The sequence below is a fragment of the Macrotis lagotis genome, chromosome 7 (genome assembly GCF_037893015.1).
Source record: "Macrotis lagotis isolate mMagLag1 chromosome 7, bilby.v1.9.chrom.fasta, whole genome shotgun sequence".
Taxonomy (NCBI): Eukaryota; Metazoa; Chordata; class Mammalia; order Peramelemorphia; family Peramelidae; genus Macrotis; species Macrotis lagotis.
In genome coordinates, this window is record NC_133664.1 from 151,934,426 (window position 1) to 151,954,996 (window position 20,571).

Consider the following 20,571-nt stretch of genomic DNA (forward strand, 5'->3'; position numbering starts at 1 on the left):
GTAAGGATGTTTTGAAGATCAAACAGAAATAAAAACACTCTGGAAGGTCAATACTTCTAGACAAAAACTGCTACTATTATTACTTAATCATTGTTTTTTAATAAAAATCACTATTTTTCTATTGCTACCACTCTAAATCTTAATGTCAATCTAATGGAAACTCAGTACATTAGTGCATGTTATTAATGACAGTAACATCACTGGTTAGCTTCAAAAATTGACTAGACAGTTTGGAATATGTACTACTGGTCACATGAATGTGTGAGTGTATGTGAATCTGTGCAAATTCTATATTGGGAGATATAACCCAAAGGCTATGGTTGATGATCAAATGTCAGCCACTGTGTACATATTACAACTCAAGAAACAAGATCATAGGAAAAAGAGGGACACAAGATGTCTAATGGGCACATTTCTATAAAATATAGCACAGTTAAAGAGGATTTATGAGTGACAAGCATCAATTTACCACCACTCATTACAATTTGCCTAGAGAAGGAAATTGTAATTTCCTTCTTCTCCGTAATATATTAGGCATAATCCTTCCTATTTTATCATTCTGTATGCTTTGTTGATTTTTGCATGTTTTTAAAATAGTAGACAGTGCAGCTATCCAAACTCTGCTGTAAGTGGACTTCTGAGTAAGTCAGAATCCCAACTTTGATACTAAGTTAGCTGTGTTCCCATTTAGGAAGGTGTAATACTTAAAAGACCTATCTCACAGGAATATGTGAAAGGAAAAAAAAATGATAATGTATGTCAAGCATATGGTAAACTAGAAAGTATAATACAAATGTCAACTGTTATTTAAGCTATAAATAAAAAATGTACCAATACAATAATACTAAAAGCACAGGACAGACCACAAGACTAAAGAATTCCCATGACTCCCTATTATTTCTAGCATGAAAAACGAACTCCTCTGGTTGGCATTTAAAGTTCTTTCCAGGCTTACTGCATATTTTTTCCCTCTACGCATTTTATGTTTCATTCATGCTGGCCTATTTGCAATTCATTGTATGCAAAGTTTCTCTCCTGCTTTGAATGCCTTAGCCTCAAACTTTCTTGAAAACTCAGTTGAAAGTCTATCTCCTATATGCATACATTTCTGATTTCTCAATCTATTAAGAAGCTTTGGAATTTCCTTGTGTTTGCCTTGCATACACTTTGCTCTGATACATACATACATACATACATACATACATACATACATATATATATATTTATAATTGACCCCGTATCATACAACATAATCTTCTCAGGTTAAGAACTGTCTTAGTATCTCAATTCCTAGCACTGGAACTAGTACATAAAGAAAGATGTACTAGTTTGTCACATTTATACTTTTCCCTTGATTAATAATTGAGTTTTTTTGATAACTTATAAATAAATTATATAATTAAATGATTCTCTATCAGAGTATATTTTATTTGTATAGAATAAACATAATTTTGTTTAGAGATTGTTTGCTTGTACTCTTAAGATAGTAATGGAGTAACTAGACCAGCTTGTCAAATAATCACAAAATTGAAGTTTTCAAAAAAAAATGTCAGGACCCTGGCTATAACTTACCTGTCAATTACATAAAAGTTGTCGCCATCATCCCCTTGGTCAATTACATGCTCACCTTCTTTCACCAGTTTTTCAAACATGGCATCTAATACTTGAGACATCTGCTCCTATTTTTTAAATTAAAAAATAGAACATATAATCTTTACAAAATTATTTTGCATATATATATGTAAGCCTATAAAATCACAGGTTTGTACAAAAGTCTTTACAAAATAAACTATTTAAAGATTTATATATTTATTATCTGGCAACAGTTCATCTCTGTTATTGTTAGTTGCATTAGATGAAAAAAATGCATTAAAACCTAAAATTATCTGCAAAATAGTTTTTATATTCCTTTAATCTTGAAATGAACATTAATGTGCTAATATAAAATAAGTCAATATTAAAATGAACGTTAAAAATACAAGCTTACATTCAGAATGACCATATTGTACAGGTCTGATCATGCCATTCTCCTGCTCAAGAAGACTTAATGTATCCCTAACATTACTGACTCAGGAACAAAGATGAGCTCATTTATGGGACCTTTAGTGCTTTCACAATCTGGTTCCATCTTAACCTTCTCAGGGTGACTACACATTACTCTTCCTACAACCTTTCCATTTCAGTCAGGAAGGTCTACTTTCAAAAATCTCTACATATCATTACGTCTTGGTATCTTTAAGTTTCCTCCAAAATTTTGCTTCTCTGACACCTCCAATAAGGAACTTTTCCTCATCTTTCCTGGTGTTAGTTCTACCTTCTCAAAAAATCACTTTGCATTTTGAATATATTGTTTTGTTGTTCCCCTCAATAGAACATAATGGCAACGAAGTGGTTCCATTTGTTCTTAGGATGGTGCCTGGTGCTTAATAAATTCTTAATAAATTGAATGCTTGCCTCAGTTCCTGTTTTAAACATAATAAAATACCAATCCCCAAACTATCATGCTGTTTATAGAATAACAAGAACACCTTAATGAATCAATCCATTTAACAAGAAACAACCTGTTTGTTTTTTAAAAAAAGTTCTCAAATAATATTCCTAATGATCAATATGGAAGACCATTAAAAATTCTGTTAAATCTCTAGATGTACTCAGAAAGTTGCATGTTTGCTTTAGTGGATTTATTTACTGACTGAACATGATCATTGTTGTATGTGTATTATACAAGTTAACCTACACAAACTTTAATCCTAACTTATACAAACATGCACACATAGCCACTATGACAGTCAACATAGACTGTACAGACCTAATACATCTGGTTACTATATCTATCCATCTATCCATATACACATATGAGCATATACACACACAAATATGCTTGTATATAAAATTCACTTTGAGTAATGATTCTTTATCTAAAGCAAATTTATTAATAGTAAAAGCTAGAAATAATCCACCATGCATACTTAAAAATAGGAAATAGTTTCTCTAGTACTAAATTGTTAATAAGACATAGGGATAAATATTAATGCTTTACCAGTCTTTCATTTTTTAATAAAAATATTAGCTTAATTTGTTTCAGGCATACAATTTTTATTATACTAGTAGCACGATATATCCAGCAGATGTTGCTATCTAGAAAGTTTTGGAGGTTCAGGGTAGAAAACAAAAATGAAAGCACCTTTTATCTCTCTCTTTCTCTTAGGTAGGTTAGAAAGTCAAATTCTTTCCAGATCATACCTTTCTCCTACCACTAGACTTGTAATATTTTAAGCAAAACAAAAATTCTCAATTCACTCATCCCACATTGGGGGAGGGAGGAAATGGTTTAGAGAGAAGAAAAGAGTGCCTTTCCTTGCTTCTCCCCGCTCTTCAGACAGACATAAGGTTAATTTGTGATATTAGAAGCCCTTTAATGATTTACTGCAATGCAACTCTATGTACAGCAGTGGTACTAAATTTAAATAGAAATGGCAAACATTATTCTATACATCAGAACCCCTGCAGGTTTCATCTTGATTTGATTTTAAAATAATGTTAGTTATGTTGTATTATATTCTTATTATTTAAAAAATTTCCCAATTGGCTCAAAACAGATTAAATGTAAGGTACCAGCTCTGTATTTGATGATACCTCTGATGTGCTCATTAGCAGATCTAAATCACAAAGAAATCAATACTTATCATAGCTATATATGGACTAAGTCAGGAATCAGAAACAGCTTAAAGAAAGAGAGGAAAAAATAATTTAGAAGTGCCCTTGATAGGTAAAAAGGCAGGAAGGGAATTAAACCTTCAAAGTCCTTTTCATGATCTCAAAGGCAATGACAAGTCAACTATTATTTATTTAATTTGGGAGGGGTTTACAAAGATGTATAGGTCAAGAAAAGCAAATTTCTGCATTTGTTATGTTAAAAAATATGCATGTCTCATTCCATACTGAGTCCTTCCGCTATTCAGTGATGTGTAGTATGCTTCATCATTACTCCTCTGGAATCATAGTTGGTTACTCTGCTGATCAGTCTTTCAAAGCTGTCTTCACAATTTTGCTGTAATTGTATAAATTGTTCCCCTAGTTCTGTTACTGCAGTTCTTACAAGTCTTCCCAGGTTTCTCTGAAGCCATTCCATTTATTTCTTACAGCACAATAATATACAATCACATTTTATACCATAATTTGTCCAGTTATTGCCCAGTTTATGGTCTCTCCTTCAGATTTCTGTTCTTCATTACCTCTTCCAAAAGAGCTATAGATATTTTTATGTATCCTAAATTAGAATTTTTGTTGTTATTGCTTAGGATTAATTCCTCACTTAATCTATCCTCCTTATTTTCTGTTTTTCTTTCTCCCCTATTTCCTGTTAAGTGAAATATCTTCCTCTCTCTCATCTCTCCCTATTCCCCCCACCCCACCTTGGTCCCCTTCCTCTCTCTCTCTCTCTCTCTCTCTCTTCCTTGGACTAGGTTAGATGAGAATGAGATTTAAGTAGTAGTTTCTCTTTTTTCATCTCTCTTATTTCTATAGATGTCCCTTTGAGCACTCTAATTATGTGAGATAGTTTCCCCTTTTCTTTTACTACCCCTTTCTCCCCTACCTCCGTGTATGCCTCTTCCTCTTTCCAATCTTCTTTTAAGATCATCAAGACATAACAAAACTTCTCCCAGGTCTTATTTAATTGGATTCCCAGTATAACCTGCTCATAATATGGTCCAAAGAGATACAATGTATTAACCATCCATATCTAAATGATTTAGCTGTGGGGTGGGGGTCCAAATGGTTGTTTTGTCCTTGCTTATGCCACTTATAGTTTCTCTAAAAACATATATGAGGCTGTCCAAATGTGGTGACTCCACTGCCCTTGAAGGAAAAAAGTTCATTACAAAAATGTTTGCAAGTCTTGTCCTCCTTCCAGTGTAGAGGAATTAAAAAAAAAAGCATTTAAGTTCTTATTGTGGGCCAAACACTGTGCTAAGCACCTGGAAAGCAAAACAAGCAAATAAGACAGATAGATGACAGACACACTCTACTACTACCACCACCACCACCACCACCACCACCACCACCACCACCTCCACACCACACAGAGTGGTGACCACAGAGGAATGATTTGGATAGGAAAGTGAATAGTGATTGTAGTTCATAAAGTCTTTTGCCTATAGAAGCTCCATTCTTGAAAGGGCTGGGTTACTTTTCCTGGGGCTATTGATCTTAGACTTCAGAAATGACTAAAGATTCTATCTCATGGTAATTGTAGTGTAATGCTATCACTTGCTAAATAGCAAACACATAAATTGTTTCTAAAAAAAAATGATTCAAGATATTCCAACTCAGATTTCTTTTTCAGATATAATTAATATAAAGTTTAAGAAAGCACTGTAAATGCCAGTGTTTAAAATCAAGGACATTAGAAACATTTAGTGCAGTAAACAAAAATTACTTTAAAAAAGGATGATGAAAACCTAAGCTGGAAAAAATAGAGGAACTTTTACTTTTAATATGATTTAATATCAAGCTTTGTTTGTTACACCTTTTACTGATATAACAGCTTCAATAACCTTTCTTATACAGCATAGATACTGTTGTGTCTTATAGAGACTTTTGAATCTTAAACAATGAAAATTTTACAGTCAGTAGAGGGGTCTGGGAAGAGATGGTGTTTTAAGCTATCATCTATAAAGAAAATGAGTTTTAATTGCATCTGAAGAGACAATTTTTCATTCATGTAGAGTTGTTGGAGAGACTTGGGTTTAAATGTTATTCAGGAGAGCTGCTCAGGAATCAAGAGAACCCATGAGAGAAGAAAATTAAAGAACTTATTCCCTGAGAGAACTGAGTTTAATCTTTACATTGAAAACCTAAGAGACTTTTGTCCTCTATCCTGATGGGATTAAGTTCTAGAAGTGAAAAAATCAAAAACAAATGTGAAGGTTAGAGATGACTCTTTTATTCTCTCTCAAAACTGAAACTTTGTTTTATTCTTCTTATCCTGATAATGTATCAACAGTAAAGTTTATATTTATTTAAGAAGAGTTAGCAAAAAAGGGAGAGGAGGAAGGAGAGAGGAAGGGGAGGAAAGGAGAGACAGCAAACAAAGGAGGAAGGATGGGAAGAAGAAATTAAGAGTTCAGAGCAAAACTGCTTATGGGAAAAGAGGCTTCCTTAATTTATCAAATAAAGAATATTCTATTAACTGGGTTTAGTCTCAGAGCTTGAATAATGAAAGATTATAATTTTAATAATGAAATACTCAAACTTATGACTTGATTGCCTTCTAACTCTATATGATAAATTGAATATGGTAACAAATACCAAGTGACCATTTTTAGACTACAGATGTTTGATCAACTTTGAAACCTTTCTATTCATGGAGCTCCAGTAATATTCGTAGAAATGTTCAGATGCTGAGATGTTGAGATGTCTGGCATTTTATTATCTGAAAGTATAAGTTCATAGGATTTATAACTATTAGGGACCTTAGAGATAAAACTAGCCTAATGTCCTCATTTTTAAGATGTGGCAACTGAAGCCCAGAGAAAGTAAATGACTTATCTAAGGGTCTTTTAAAGATTTTTCAGTTTTTCAAAAAAAATCTGTTATTAATACTTTATATTTACATAGCTCCCTGTGGTTACAAAACATTTTCATATACACCATAACAGTTAATTGTCATAAGCAATAGGAAAAGAAATATTCCTATTTTACACATGAAAATTAAATGTCTCACCAAAAGTTCTAGTAAATAAAGGCAAGACTTGAACTCAGATATTGTGACTCCAAATCAATGCTCCTTCTACTACATAACCTGCTTCCCACCAAAAAATATCTCAAGTTATTATTAGAAATTATTAGAGTATTTTACTTACTAGGAAATCACAACTAGTGATTTAGCCACAAGACTTATACAATAGGGAACCAAAGGTATAATAGGAGGACACTGAAGGTAAACTAATCCTACTTAATCCATTGCTAGTCCTGTTTAAGAGATAACCTTACATATTAGAGGTTATCAAGGGGGCTCCATATTAGTTCTATCTAAGAAGTTAAGGTGATATTGAGTCTTAAAAAAAAGCAGTTTAGAGAGCAAAAAAAATTCCTAAATTATTTTAAAAACTTTCCATTCTAAGTTATGATCTTCCATGCCCTTGATTTAACTGGTTCAAAATGATTTTCATCGTATTTGTCTTCATAATGATATAAAAATATTATTCCCTTTCGTCTAAAATTTCTTAGCTACATTGAAGTTGTATTACCAGCCTATGGAAACAACATTATGTGTAGTCACTAATAGAGCCAGAATTAGAATCAGTTTTCCTAGCTCTCAAATACAGTTTATAATAAAAGGTTTACTTTTCTATTTAATTGCCTGTTCCATAAATACACTGGTCATGTCATATTCACTTTCTTTTCCATCATAATATCTGTTTGATTTTATGAACAGTGAGAATAGTGTCTCTGACAGTTTGAAACACTCTGCCTCTGGGAGTTTAAAAACACACACACACACACACACACACACACACACACACAAATACACACACTTCATGGTACACGGTCCAGTTAAAATCTATCTTTTTAAAAACAGCAACAAAGATATGATATAGTTTAACTACAAATTTACATTCTTCATCAACCAATGATCTCTTGCCAATGAAAAACCCATCTAGAAGTGACATAGCCAAATTCAAGAATTTAAAGTATTTTTCTTTGCATATTACTCATAAGACTAATCATGATATTTTTTTTTCTAACAAGGATAATAGATTTATGCTAAGCCAATATCACTTCCACTTGATTCCCTATCTGAACCATTTCACATATCACTAAAAATGATTTGCTTTGGCTAAGGGTACTACTGTCTGTGACTGTAGAACAATTTTCTCCTCTTCTATGAAGCCAATTTGATTCTTTTTTCATTTAGAAATCAAACTTGATTCTGTTTAAAACAGAAGATAAGAAAAGGCTGATAATTGAAATAAACAATATAATTCCAAAATGATGTAACTGCAGTCAGAAAAATTTTGCCTCAGATACTTAGTAGCTATTTGATCCTAAGCCTTTCTGGACTTCAGTTTTCTCATCTATAAAATGAATGGGGGCAGGGCAGCTAGGTTGCATAGTGGATAGAGCACCAGCCCTGGAGTCAGGAGAACCTGAGTTCAAATCTGGCTCCAGATTCTTGACTCTTACTATCTTTATGACCCTGGACAAGTCATTTGCCTCACCAAAAAAAAAAAGTAGACAGGACTGAGTTATCTCTATCATCACTTTCAGCTCTAAATTTATGACTATAATCACGAATTTAAGGTGATAAAAAAGCATAATGGGCTTAATCTGTCTCCCTGAAAAATTCTGTATTTTGTAAAAATTATTCTTGTCATTATTATCCTGATCTCACATATTAAGCAAAGAACAACTTTCTATGTGGATATAAAATACTTTAATATTCTCTGTTTTGTAAATTTGGAGTTTATCAATAAGTCATGTGTGCAGGATTGTTTCTAAAGTTTTGTGATAATCAATCAAGGAAGTATTAATGTTATAGTGCTTTTGAGTAGCTTGTTTAATACTTACCAAATAGATATTAATTTATCTTTTATATAATCCTGGAAATTGGTGGCACATCTTTTTTGTTCTTCATCCAATATACTGTTTTCTATTGAGTGTTCACAGATTTTGTTAGTGATATAGCTGTGAATGCTTTGTATAAAGTAAATAAACATGGGTATAGTCAGAGAAGTCACCAGTGTTCTTATCCTGTAATACTACATATGTAGTTCCTTCTGTTATCATAGGATTAAAATTGAATTTAAGAGGAAGCTGGTAAAGTACTTTAGTATTAATTTGTCACTGTGTAAGTGTATCAGTCAATAATTATAAGTTTTATCTGACCCCACAAAGTTTGCAAAGAATTTTAATTATTAAGGAATTTTAATCATTTCCCTCAGCTTAACAGTTCTGTTGTTCATAATGGCAACTGCACATGCTTTCTGTTTCTTGTTTGATCCAGTCTCTTTTTCATCAGGTTGGACTTCTTGCAAATACATACATAATCTAAAATTTCTCATATCTTCCTTTTAGGTGTTTGTTAATTTATTTCTCAAGTCTCTAAAGATTTTAATGATGAATTATTCATGTTCTTATTGGTACTTGAGAACTTGTATCACCTGAAACTTCTAACTTTTGCTTTCAACTTCTCACTAAAGAAATCTTCCCAATGCTTTCATTTATAAAGAAGAGAAACTGGACTCTCAGCTCACTCCACTTTTCATCTCTTGCCCTGCCCGATTTCAACCCCAAGGAACAATATACCTCCTCCCTTCCTCCCCATCACCCTGGCCCCCAGCTCATCCCTTCTAATTTCATCACTTTGTTGCTCATTCAAACCTTGACTATTGATACCATCTCTCCCCTCTGAATGGAGGACTATAAGGCAGTATAAATTTCCTCCCAATGCCTTCCTTTGTAAAGGGCAGAAATTAGACTCAGCTCATTCACATTGTATCTGCTGCTGCCTGGTTTTTAACTCCACAGAACAAAATGCCCTTGTGCCTCCTTAGAGACTCACCTAACTCAGCTTTCCTGCTAACTTTTGTGTGCTGCTGCTCTACCCCCAAATCCCCTTTAAGATCGTGAGCTCCTCAAGGGCAAGGGACTGGTCTTTCTTTTTATTAACTGTAACACCCTCCCCTCCCGCCAGTGCTTAACACAGAGTTTGACACACAGTAGGTGATTAATAAATATTTATTGGATTGGATTTCCATGGTGCTGTTTGTCACTTGACCTTAGACATATACAATGATAGCTCTACTTTTCCTCCTATGGTTCCTGTCATGGCAAAAGCCACTGTATACACGATAACATGTAGGTCCTGAATTGTTTTGACATTCTATTAAATATTATGAGAGCATATTCATTCATCATGGTTATAACAGATTCTAGCTTTCTGGAATTACTCTGTATTGGGACAGTCAACTTATTAGATGAATTTGTGCCACAAAGCACAAAATGAGTTTTTCAGATTTTCAATCTTAAGTATACCCACATTCTTTTAAAAATCTTTTGAGATACTGGTATTCTTTTGATATACAGCACACTATTAGGCATTTCTGGAGTTTGCAGTAAGTAATGATTTTCAATGACTTTAAAATCTTTAATTTTTTCCTCTTCAGATTTTAGCAGTTTTAAAACTTCATTTCTTGTTTTGTATAAAATAAGATTAAGGATGAAGTATTTTTATATGATTGCCTGAAGGTATCTTTGAACAAAAGGATTATGAAGTCCTTGACTGATAAGACAGTCTCCAGTTTTGTTATGTTATAGTAACTGACAAATAATGAAAATATTTAAATCCTCAGTTCTTTTCCTACATATTCAGGGTTAGCCCATTTTATGAAGCATTTCTGGTGGGTGAGGTATTGCCATTTTTCTTTTGCTCCAACCTAAATTTCTGGCTTGAGATACCAGAATACAAAAGAACCCCAGTTACTTCAAGCCTTCCATGTCAGGCTGATCAGAATGAGATGAACTAAGTAGAGCTCTTTGCAAACCTTTAAGTGCATTATAAATGGAAATTATTATTATTATTTTGAATAGGGACTGGTTGTAATTTCATATTATCCCTGATTATTTCTTAGTTTCATTACACTAACCTGGACGTGATTCCGGAATCAGAAGAGTCAAATGACCAACATTTCTGAGTTCTTGCCAGGCCTTCACAGGAACCATAGCAATTTCAAGTCATTCAGTTTCTGCTGTACATCATCCTAGCCTGCATTTTCTTAGTTTATCATTTCTTCTTTCAACACACTGGTGAGGGGCAGGGCTTACAGACTTGTTATTATAATTAGTCCAGGCATCTGATTTCATTGGAATAGTTGAACCCCCAGGATAGAAACTCCTCTACCAATGCCGATCTGTAATTTATAGTTTTACAGAATTGTATGGGATACAAAGAGAGTAAATGACTTTGTCAGTTTTATAATGTAGTTTGTATGTATTAGAGAGAGGACTTGAACCCAGATCATCCTGACTCTAAGCTACTCTTTACCCATTGGAATACACTGATTAACAACTTAAATGATATGACTAACAAAAATGATAATTCATAAGGATATATTTTTCCTCTTCATTCCCTATTTAAAGTTGGTGTAAAATCAGTTATTTTTGTTAATTAGACATTGAAAGAGAAACAGTCTTACTTAAAGCATGTCTCTTAGTTGTATCTGTTAAACTGTATATCTGAGGAGTTCATGCTTAGATATGTGAAAAAACAATTCCAGAAAAGTAAAATGCTAAACAGTTATTTATTTCTTAGTGTTTCTCTTTAGTATTTTATTATATGATATATGTCTTTATAGTCAGCCAAAATCTAATTTCCCTATAATTATGAATATAGTGCAAAGGACTTAAGAAACATCTAATACACTGGGGTTTTTCATTATGACTGACAACTACTTTAGGAAATCCACTGTGTATTCTTAGTTCCTCATTCCCACAGTATACAAATTGAACAAAGCTCAGTAAAATGGTTCTTTGACTCATCTGAAAACAACAATTTACTCTACTTTTAACACAAAGAATCCACCTTCCATAGAATGGAAAAATTATTTCAGTATGCCTCAAATTTAAAATATTGCAAAAAGAAAAATTGCCTACTGCGTCCAGGATTGAAATATTCATGAGGAAAAAAAATCTTCAAAGAGATTAATTTCAGAATGCTGTGCTCTAATATATGAATGCACAGTACTCTAAGAAAATAATGTTCTGACAAGATTTGTAAGATGAAGAATGATTCCAGAAAGCCCAGTGAAATTGTAAATACAAATCTAACAGCATTGTTTTTACTAATTAATAAGGACAATAAGAAAGGCCAAGTATATAAAATATACTCTACAGTATACAAGGTTATTGTGAAAAAAGTTGTCTTATATGAAGAAAATGAAAGTATTAAAAACTATTGTCTTGCTTCACGATTGAAACTCTATGGATAATGATGCTTAAAAAATGAGTTTAGCAAAAAAGCTTCAGTTCTTTGGCTTTAAGGATGAATTGTTTAGTTAAAAACATTGTTTTTCCTTTGAATTTTGGAGGAATTGGTTAAAATATAGTCTCTTTCTCTTTCCTGACACAAAAAAGCTCTTAAAAAAGGGTGTTCTCTCAAAATATCCAGAAAAAAACTAAAAATCTAATTTCTTTTGCCTGTGACTGAAGATAGCATTCGGGAAGATTTTTATAGTTCTATTTAAGCTTCTCAGTTTCAAGATGAAAGAGACCTTAAATATCTTTTTTTCTCTATTGCTTCAAATTTTCGAATACTTTTCTCTTTTAAAGCATTTAAAAATAGTTAAAATTATAACAGCAAGGAAGATTCAATTAATTTAACAGCTAGAACAGAACAAGCTGCATATGAGAAAAGTCAAACTGACATTCAACTCTGCCTGACGTTGCTGATGGGGATAATGCTACAGATTTTAATTGAGTACATTATCAGATTGTACCATAGATGAATCACTTAAAAAAACTTTAATCAACAATTTCAATCAAGTGGGAATCAAAGGAAATTATAAAAATGAAGTTCAATATACCACCAAAATATTAAATAAGAAAGAATATATTTTACACCTAGATTCAATAAAGCATTTTCTCTTTCTGGGTTCTTCCTGAACTTTTTGGTTTTTATTCCCAAGGAAAGTTCCACTTATTTACTGAGTGTAGGCATTGAGTATACTGTACTACTTCACAAGACCTAAGAGAGAAAATACTCATGTGATGGCTGTCTTATTCCTGTATTCATTCCTGTGATTAGCTATATAACCACAGCCATCATTTATCAGGATGACAATTATTATGTTGATCAAAATTATTATTATTATTATTATTATTTTGATACAAATAGCTGTCTTATTATCTTTAAACTAATGGTTCTTTGAAATTCTAGGAGTAGGAGGTATCTTTAATGCTATCTAAATGAATTCTGTCTCCCTCTCTCTATTCTCATTTATCCTTTAAGCAAAATCATTATTACCATGTTTGAAAAGTGTAATTTTATTCTACTTTTAAGTCAATTCAAAGCAATTGTACAACTTCTCCATAGTCAATTTTTCAATTTTTTTAAACACAAGAAAAGCAGGTCTTCTTTATATATATTTAAATTCTTTGATTCTCCCAACTTAAGTTTAGTTCTTGGAGTTTTAAAGTTAGAAGAAATGCAGAATAGTTGATTACCATTCTTTGAATCCTGTCTTCTGATTGACTTTGGTATTATTTGGGGCAGGGAGGAGGTCTAGAGGACCTAGCTCAAAATTGAACAGTTAGACTGATTTTAGAAATAATATCCCTCTCCAGACAAGGTTGTAGAATCAATCTAGTCATGAAAAGGTGCCAAGGATGAACAGGTCCACTCCAATACAATCAATTCAGTCTTCTCTCCAGATCTAAGATGACATCAGGGTTTTGGTTATATAGAACTCACATAGATTCTTAAGAATTGAAAGCAAGCTTTTTACTTTGGGATTTAAGATTAAAAAAAAAGTAAACTTTTCCTTGAGGTAGAGAAAATTGATCATTTAATTATACCAGCAGTAGAAATATAAACAAATATATATGCATGCAAAAACAAAAAATAATTCATGATATTCTTTATTTTAACTTTATTCTTAATTCATTAGAAGAGTGATTATCAATATGTTAGAACTTAGTGCCTTATAAATCCTTTATTCATTCAGTCAGTCACTCAGCAAATATTTGAGGCAAAATATATAAAATATGGTCCCTCCCTGCAGAATCTTACAATTGTGGTGCTATGGGAAAATGTGCTTGGGTTTAAGTCAGAGGACCTAAAGATGAATCCTGGCTTGGTCAAATATTATTTTGGGACCTCAGTTTCATCATTTATAAAATGACCTCTAAGGTTCCTTCCAGCACTAAATTTTTGATCCCATAACCTATATTTAATATTTATTTATTCTCATTTTGTACAAATAATGTTTTTTATACATTAATAAAATATTCTTGTTTAAGAGTAAACAAAATACCCCTCCCCCCCAAAATACAGACTCATTTGAATGATAAAGGGGGGGAGAGAAAAAAATTAAAATTAAAAAAAAAAACAATAGTAATAATTATAGGTATGGCCATGTGGCACAATGACGGAGAAACAGCCCTGGAGCCAGGAGGACCTGAGCCCATATCTGGCCCCATACACCCAACAATCACCCAGCCATGTGACACGCAAGCCACCCCAACCCCACTGCCCTGCAAAAGCCATAAAAAGAAAAAAAAAGACCCCAAATAAAATAAAATAGTAATACTAGTAGGGGTGGCTGGGTGGTGGACAGAGCATTGGTCCTTGAGCCAGGAGCACTCGGGTCCTAATCTGGCCTCAGACACCCAACAATCACACTGCTATGCGGCTCCTGGCAGGCCACCCAGCCCCATTTGCCCTGCACCCCCCCAAATAATAATAATAATAATAATAATAATAATAATAATAATAATAATAAAAATGTGTTTCAGTCTTTTCCAACACCAACAACTCTGTCATGAGTGGATTACATTCTTTATGATAAGTCCATTGCAAAAGTTACTTCCATATTTTTCCACTGTTGCCATTGCTGATCGCAACTCCCGCCTTTCATATTTCTCCACTAACTTGTACTATATTTTCTCTCTCCTTTCACTCTGACTCTGCTGTAGGATCGCTGAGTGGCACAGCAGAGAGATCCCTGGTCCTGGGGCCAAGAGGCCCCGAGCCCCCCTACCACCCCTTAGGCCCAGCATCCACCTGGCCCTATGGTCCCGGGCAGGCCTTCCAATCCCAGCCCCTTGCAAGAAGTAAAAAAGAAAATGTGTCATATCTGACCAGTCTCTCCCCATGGTCCATCCTCTCCTCCATCATTCACATTCCACCCCTTCCCCCTGTTCCCCTTCTCTCTTTCTTATTCCAGATGCCTACACTCCATTGAGTATATATGCTGTTTCCTCTCCTAGCCACCTCCGATGAGAGCAAAGATTCCCTCATTCCCCCTTGCCTTCCCCACTTCCATATCACTGCAATAGCTCATTGTAATAAAGAAAAATCTTATTATACGAAATATCTTGGCCTATTCCTCCTCTCCTTTTTCTTTCTCCCATTACATTTCTCTTTTTTCTATTGACTCCATTTTTACACCATATTTTATCTTCAAATTCAGCTTTCTCCTGTGCTCCAACTATAAAATCTCCTTCTACCTGCTCTGTTAATTGAGAAGGTTCATATGAGTATTATCAGTGTCATTTTTTTATACAGGAATACATGCAGTTCATCCTCATTAAGTCCCTCATATTTTCCCCCTCTCCTCCATTCTCTATGCTTCACCTGAGTCCTGCATTTGAAGATCAAACCTTTTGTTCAGCTCTGGCCATTCCAAAAGGAACCTTTGAAATTCCCCTGGTTCATTGAAAGTCCATCTTTTTTCCTGGAAGAGGACATTCAATTTTGCTGGGTAGTTGGTTCTTGGTTGCATTCTAAGCTCTTTTGCCTTCTGGTATATTATATTCCAAGCCCTACGAGCTTTTAATGTAGTTGCTGCTAAGTCCTGTGTGATCCTGACTGCAGCTCCACGATATTTGAACTGTGTCCTTCTGGCTGCTTGTAATATTTTCTCTTTGACTTGGGAGTTCTGGAACTTGGCTATAATATTCCTAGGGGTTGGTTTTTTGGGATCTCTTTCTCGGGGGGATCGGTGGATTCTCTACATTTCTATTTTGTCCTCTGCTTGTAGAGTATCAGGGCAATTTTCCTGTAGTAATTCTTTGAAAATGATGTCAAGGCTCTTTTCCTGATCATGACTTTCAGGTATTCCAATAATTTTTAAATTATCTTTCCTAAATCTGTTTTCCATATCAGTTGCTTTTTCAATGAGATGTTTCACATTTTCTCCTAATTTTTCATTCTTTTGGTTTTGAAGTATTGAATCCTGATTTCTTGTAAATTCATCAATCTCCCTGAGTTCTATTCTTTGAAGGATTTGTTCTCCTCAGAGAGTTTTCTTATCTCTTTTTCCATCTGGCCAATTTTGCTTTTTAAAGCATTCTTCTCCTCAATAACTTTTTGAACTGTTTTATCCATTTGACCTAAGCTGGTTTTTAGCATGCTATTTTCTTCAGCATTTTTTTGGAGTTCCTTGACTAAGCTGTTGACTTCATTTTCATGTTTTTCCTGCACCTCTCTCATTTCTTTTCCCAGTTTTTCTTCTAACCCCTCATTTGATTTTCAAAGTCTTTTTTGAGCTCTGTCATAGCCTGAGCCCAATTTCTGTTTTTTCTTGGAGTCTTTAGATGCAGCAGCTTGTGCTTCCTCATTTTCAGCCTGAGTATTTTGATCCTTCTTGGGATCATAGATAATGTATTTCTCAATGGTGTTCCTCTTTTTACTTTGCTTGCTCATTTTCCCAGCCTAAGCCTGTTTTGGGGGTGCTTCCTGAGCTTTTGGGACACGCCCAAAGGGTCTCAGTGTGTGAGACTCTGTCCTCCCTCCTGGTCTGTGAATGACCATAAGCACCGCCCTCTGCCACGGGGCTGAGGTGGGGGGGCCCTGTTGTTCTATTGGGGGGCCTAGACTGCGATCAGGATCTGAATGTGGTCAGAACCCCAGAGTCCTGTTCCAGGGGCAGAGCTCTGCAGTCTCTCTCCACTCCCCTCCCTAGGTTCAATGGGCTCATGCCCTGGGGGCTCCTGCTTATTGGCTATGCCTGCTTATGTTTCCTGCATCTGGCCATGCTGCTTGCTGTGTGCCCTGAGGGCTGGGCTTCATGTGCTGGCTCTGGCAGAGGTCCCCCACTGTTCCCCCAATTTGTGCCCAGTGCTCCTCAGGGTGCACCTCAGGGGACTCTCCTGCTGCTGTGAGCCGCAGCTCCCAAGATCCTGTGGCTGCCTCTGGGAGGCTGAAGTTCTTTTGTTCTGGCAGGCTACCTCTCTGGCGGGCGCCCCTCCAACCCCAGGGAGCAGAGCCTTTCTGCTCTTTTCCAGGTTACCTTGAGTAGGAGAACTGCCTCACTGGGTCCCTCTGTGGGTTCTGTCTCTCGAAAATTTAGAGTCCTTAGTTTCGAAGATTTATGAGAGAGCACCTAAGACATGATCCGCTCTTGTCGCCATCTTGGCTCTTCCTTGATCCCATAATCTAATAGATATTATAGAGAACTGGATTTTTCCTTTAGCTAGATTTTGTTGCCCTCAAACTCTATTACTCTCCCCCATACTTGTGATGCTAATTAGCAAAGAACAAAGCTCTCCCTTTTTAAAGTTTTTTTCTTTTGCAAGGCAATGAGGTTAAGTGGCTGGCCCAAGGCCACACAGCTAGGCAATTATTAAGTGTCTGAGGTCAAATTTGAACTCAGGCCCTCCTGATTCCAGAGCTGGTGCTCTATCCACTGTGCCACCTAGCTGCCCCCAAAGCTCCCTTTTCATCATGACAGTTTTCCCAGCTCCATCCAAATTAACCATACCCCATTCAAAGGCCCATTTTGAATTTTCCTTTTGGTTTTTTTCTTTTCCTTTTGAATTTTCCTTTTGCTTCCTTTGGAACTCATCCTATATAATTATAGACTTTTATTCTAAAATTTTAAGGCTCTTCCTCTCATGTTCCATTTTATGGTATATGCTGTGAGATTATGCATCATCCTTGACCTTTTTATCTATGCTGTCAGCACCTTCTCTCATACCTTCCAATTCAGAGATGTTATTACTATCAGATTCTTTTATGACCATCACTAAGAAATATCTTCTCCATTCTAGTTCACTCTACCAAAATTTTCACTCAATACTGATCCTGATGTTTATTATTTATTGACATTCCATGACATTATTCATTCTTTCTCAATAACATCAGTGCCTACTCACAGTCTCCCCATCCACACCAACTTCTGTCCTTGTTCTAAGGGACTGAACTATACATATTGATGCTACCTCATCTACATTGTCTTGATGAGCCTTCATACACCCTAACTTCCCAGTTTTTTAATCAATTCAACTGACATGACTTACCCCCTCCCCCACAACTTCACTTCAGATCTTCACAAGATGGTCAATATTTTTGACCTTGTCAACACTCACAAGTAAGTGTTCTATTTTCATGATCAAGAACTTGGAACTTTATCTAATTACAATTATGTATCATTCTATTTTTCCCTTATATCTTATTTCTTTGTCCTCATCTTGAACCATAATAATTTGCTCAGTTACTACTCCTACTCTGACCACTCTTTCTTCATCCTTTCTAATAGCGAACCAGGTTCAACTCTATACTATTCTGTATTCTCAAATCACTTGTACTCTTATCTTATTATCATTTATACCATGTCTGAACCTGAATTAATCTCACTTATCTGCTTTCTCTGCTCTTCCTTAGATGATATTAAAAGGAGTTGAAGGAAGTCATGTAACACCCTGACTTAATCCACCAAAAATTTAGTTATCTAATCTCAACTAGGCTCTTACTGCAACAAAGCAATCCTTTTACTTCTCCCTTATTGCTTTTAATTCCACTTTCTATAATGGATTTTCCAAATCTCTTATTCTCAAGGTTCTCAGAGCCTCCTGTACGCTCTCAGTTTAGGTCCTTGCCTCATTCTTCATTGGGGGAAAAAAACTGCGGTTACCTCATTAGAGCTCCCTGTTCTCCTTTTTACCTCATATGACACATGTCACATAAACACCCCCCTTCATATATAACCTTTTACACCATATGCCACTATTTCCGCTTTTCCTGAAGTGTCTGATGAGGATGCAGCCTTCCTCTTCACCAAATCCAATGGCAAGTCCATGTGCTTATCATCCTATACTCTCCATTCTTCTCTTATCAGATTGCCTCCTGTCTTTAATCTTCAGGACCTTCTCAAAGTTTTGATTACCTGCTGCCTACAAATACATCCAAGTCTCCTATATGTTAAAATAACTGTCATGATCTTCCTCCATTCCTCCTGGCTATTGCTCTAAATCTTGCCTTCCTTTCTGAGCTAAACTCTTTGAGAAGGTCAGTTACAATTGGTGTTTCCTTTTATCATCTTATTCCCTTCTTTGCTCTCTGGAGTTCTAGCATCTGATTTCAGTATTTAACTGAAACTGTTCCCTCTCCAAAGTTACAAGAAGTCTTTTAGATCATGATCTAATGTTTGTTTTCTCAATTTTCAATATATAGGATCTCTGCAGCATTTCACACTGTTGACCATGTCTCCTTAGTGAATCCTTCTCAGTTTCATGACATTATTTTCCTTTGATTTTCTTTGTAACTGTGCTAGTTGCTCAATTCATCATCCATGTCACTTCGATTAACTGTGAGGAGAAAGTGAGACTCTGTCCTGGACCCTCTTTACATTCTCTCCCTTGGTGACGTTATATTAGCTCTCACTTTTCCATTTCCATTTTCCTTTATGTTAATCATCCTCAGATCATTTCTCTCTCCTTAGTTCTATTCTGAGCATCAATAACATATTTCTAACTGAATCCCTCAGGCATCTCAAATCCAGTATTGTACAATGCAAAGCTTACTATCTACTCCATCTCCTCCATAAGCCCACTATGCTTCACTCTTCTTCATGTACACCTCACATGCTGTCAAATCTGGCTGTTGTTCTCTTCACAACATCTTTAATATTTGTCCCCTTCTCTCTGTTCGCTCAACTTCTACTCTTGTCCAGATCCACATTATCTTTTGCTGAAATAAAAAAAATAGTTAGCAGTTATACATATTTTACAAATATTATCTTGGGGAGCAGGTGTTCTTATGATTCTCATTTTACAGTTGAGGCAAATGGAGGTTAAGGGATTTGCCTGGGGTTACAGTTACTAAGTGTCTGGGTTGAATTTGAACTCAGTTCTTTCTGACTTCAGGCCCAATACTCTATTCACTCTACTGTCGAGCTGCTGGAGCTACTCCAACAGGTCTTATTACCATCCTCTAAACAGTCACCAAAGTGATTTTTATTCTGAATCATAGAGCTAATCAATCAAAAAGACCATTAATTGCCTCTTTTTTTAGTTGTTTTTTTTTTTGGCAAGGCAATAGGGTTAAGTGGCTTGTCCAAGGTCACACAGCTAGGTAATTATTAGGTGTCTGATGCTGGATTTGAACTCAGGTACTCCTGACTCCAGGGCCAGTGCTCTATCCACTGTGCCACCTAGCCGCCCCTATTAATTGCCTCTTATGAAGCATGAATACACTGTGCTAGAAATTTAAATATGAATCATGAAGCGATTCTTGTTCTCAAAGGGCTTAGGGAGACAATAAGTACATATGGAAGCAATCAAAGAACAAATCTAAATAAAAGGAATAAACAAGGTACTGGCAATGCAAGGGCTCAGAAAAGTCTTCCAGTGGAATTTGATGGCTTGAGCTCATTTTCAACGAAGACAAGAATTCTCTGGGGCAGAGGTGAGGTCATGAGAGTTCCAAGTCTGGAGTATGTAAAGTGTTTGTAAAGTATAAAGTATAAAGAAAAGTGCCAGGTGTGAGAAATAGAAGGGCAGAGTGGGAAGAGAGCAACATATAATAAGGGTAGAAAGACAGATTGGGATCAAGTTTTGAAAGACTCT

General features: G+C 35.2%; 1 protein-coding gene across 1 annotated transcript in view; it reads right to left on the minus strand.

Moving 5' to 3' along the window:
* The window catches only part of PRKAR2B (protein kinase cAMP-dependent type II regulatory subunit beta), a 148,966-nt gene that overhangs the window by 17,471 nt on the left and 110,924 nt on the right, over positions 1–20,571 (minus strand). Inside the window, exon 5 of the mRNA XM_074193939.1 lies at positions 1,573–1,679. Coding sequence (XP_074050040.1) covers positions 1,573–1,679 — 107 coding nt within the window. The remainder of the gene's footprint in view (positions 1–1,572; positions 1,680–20,571) is intronic.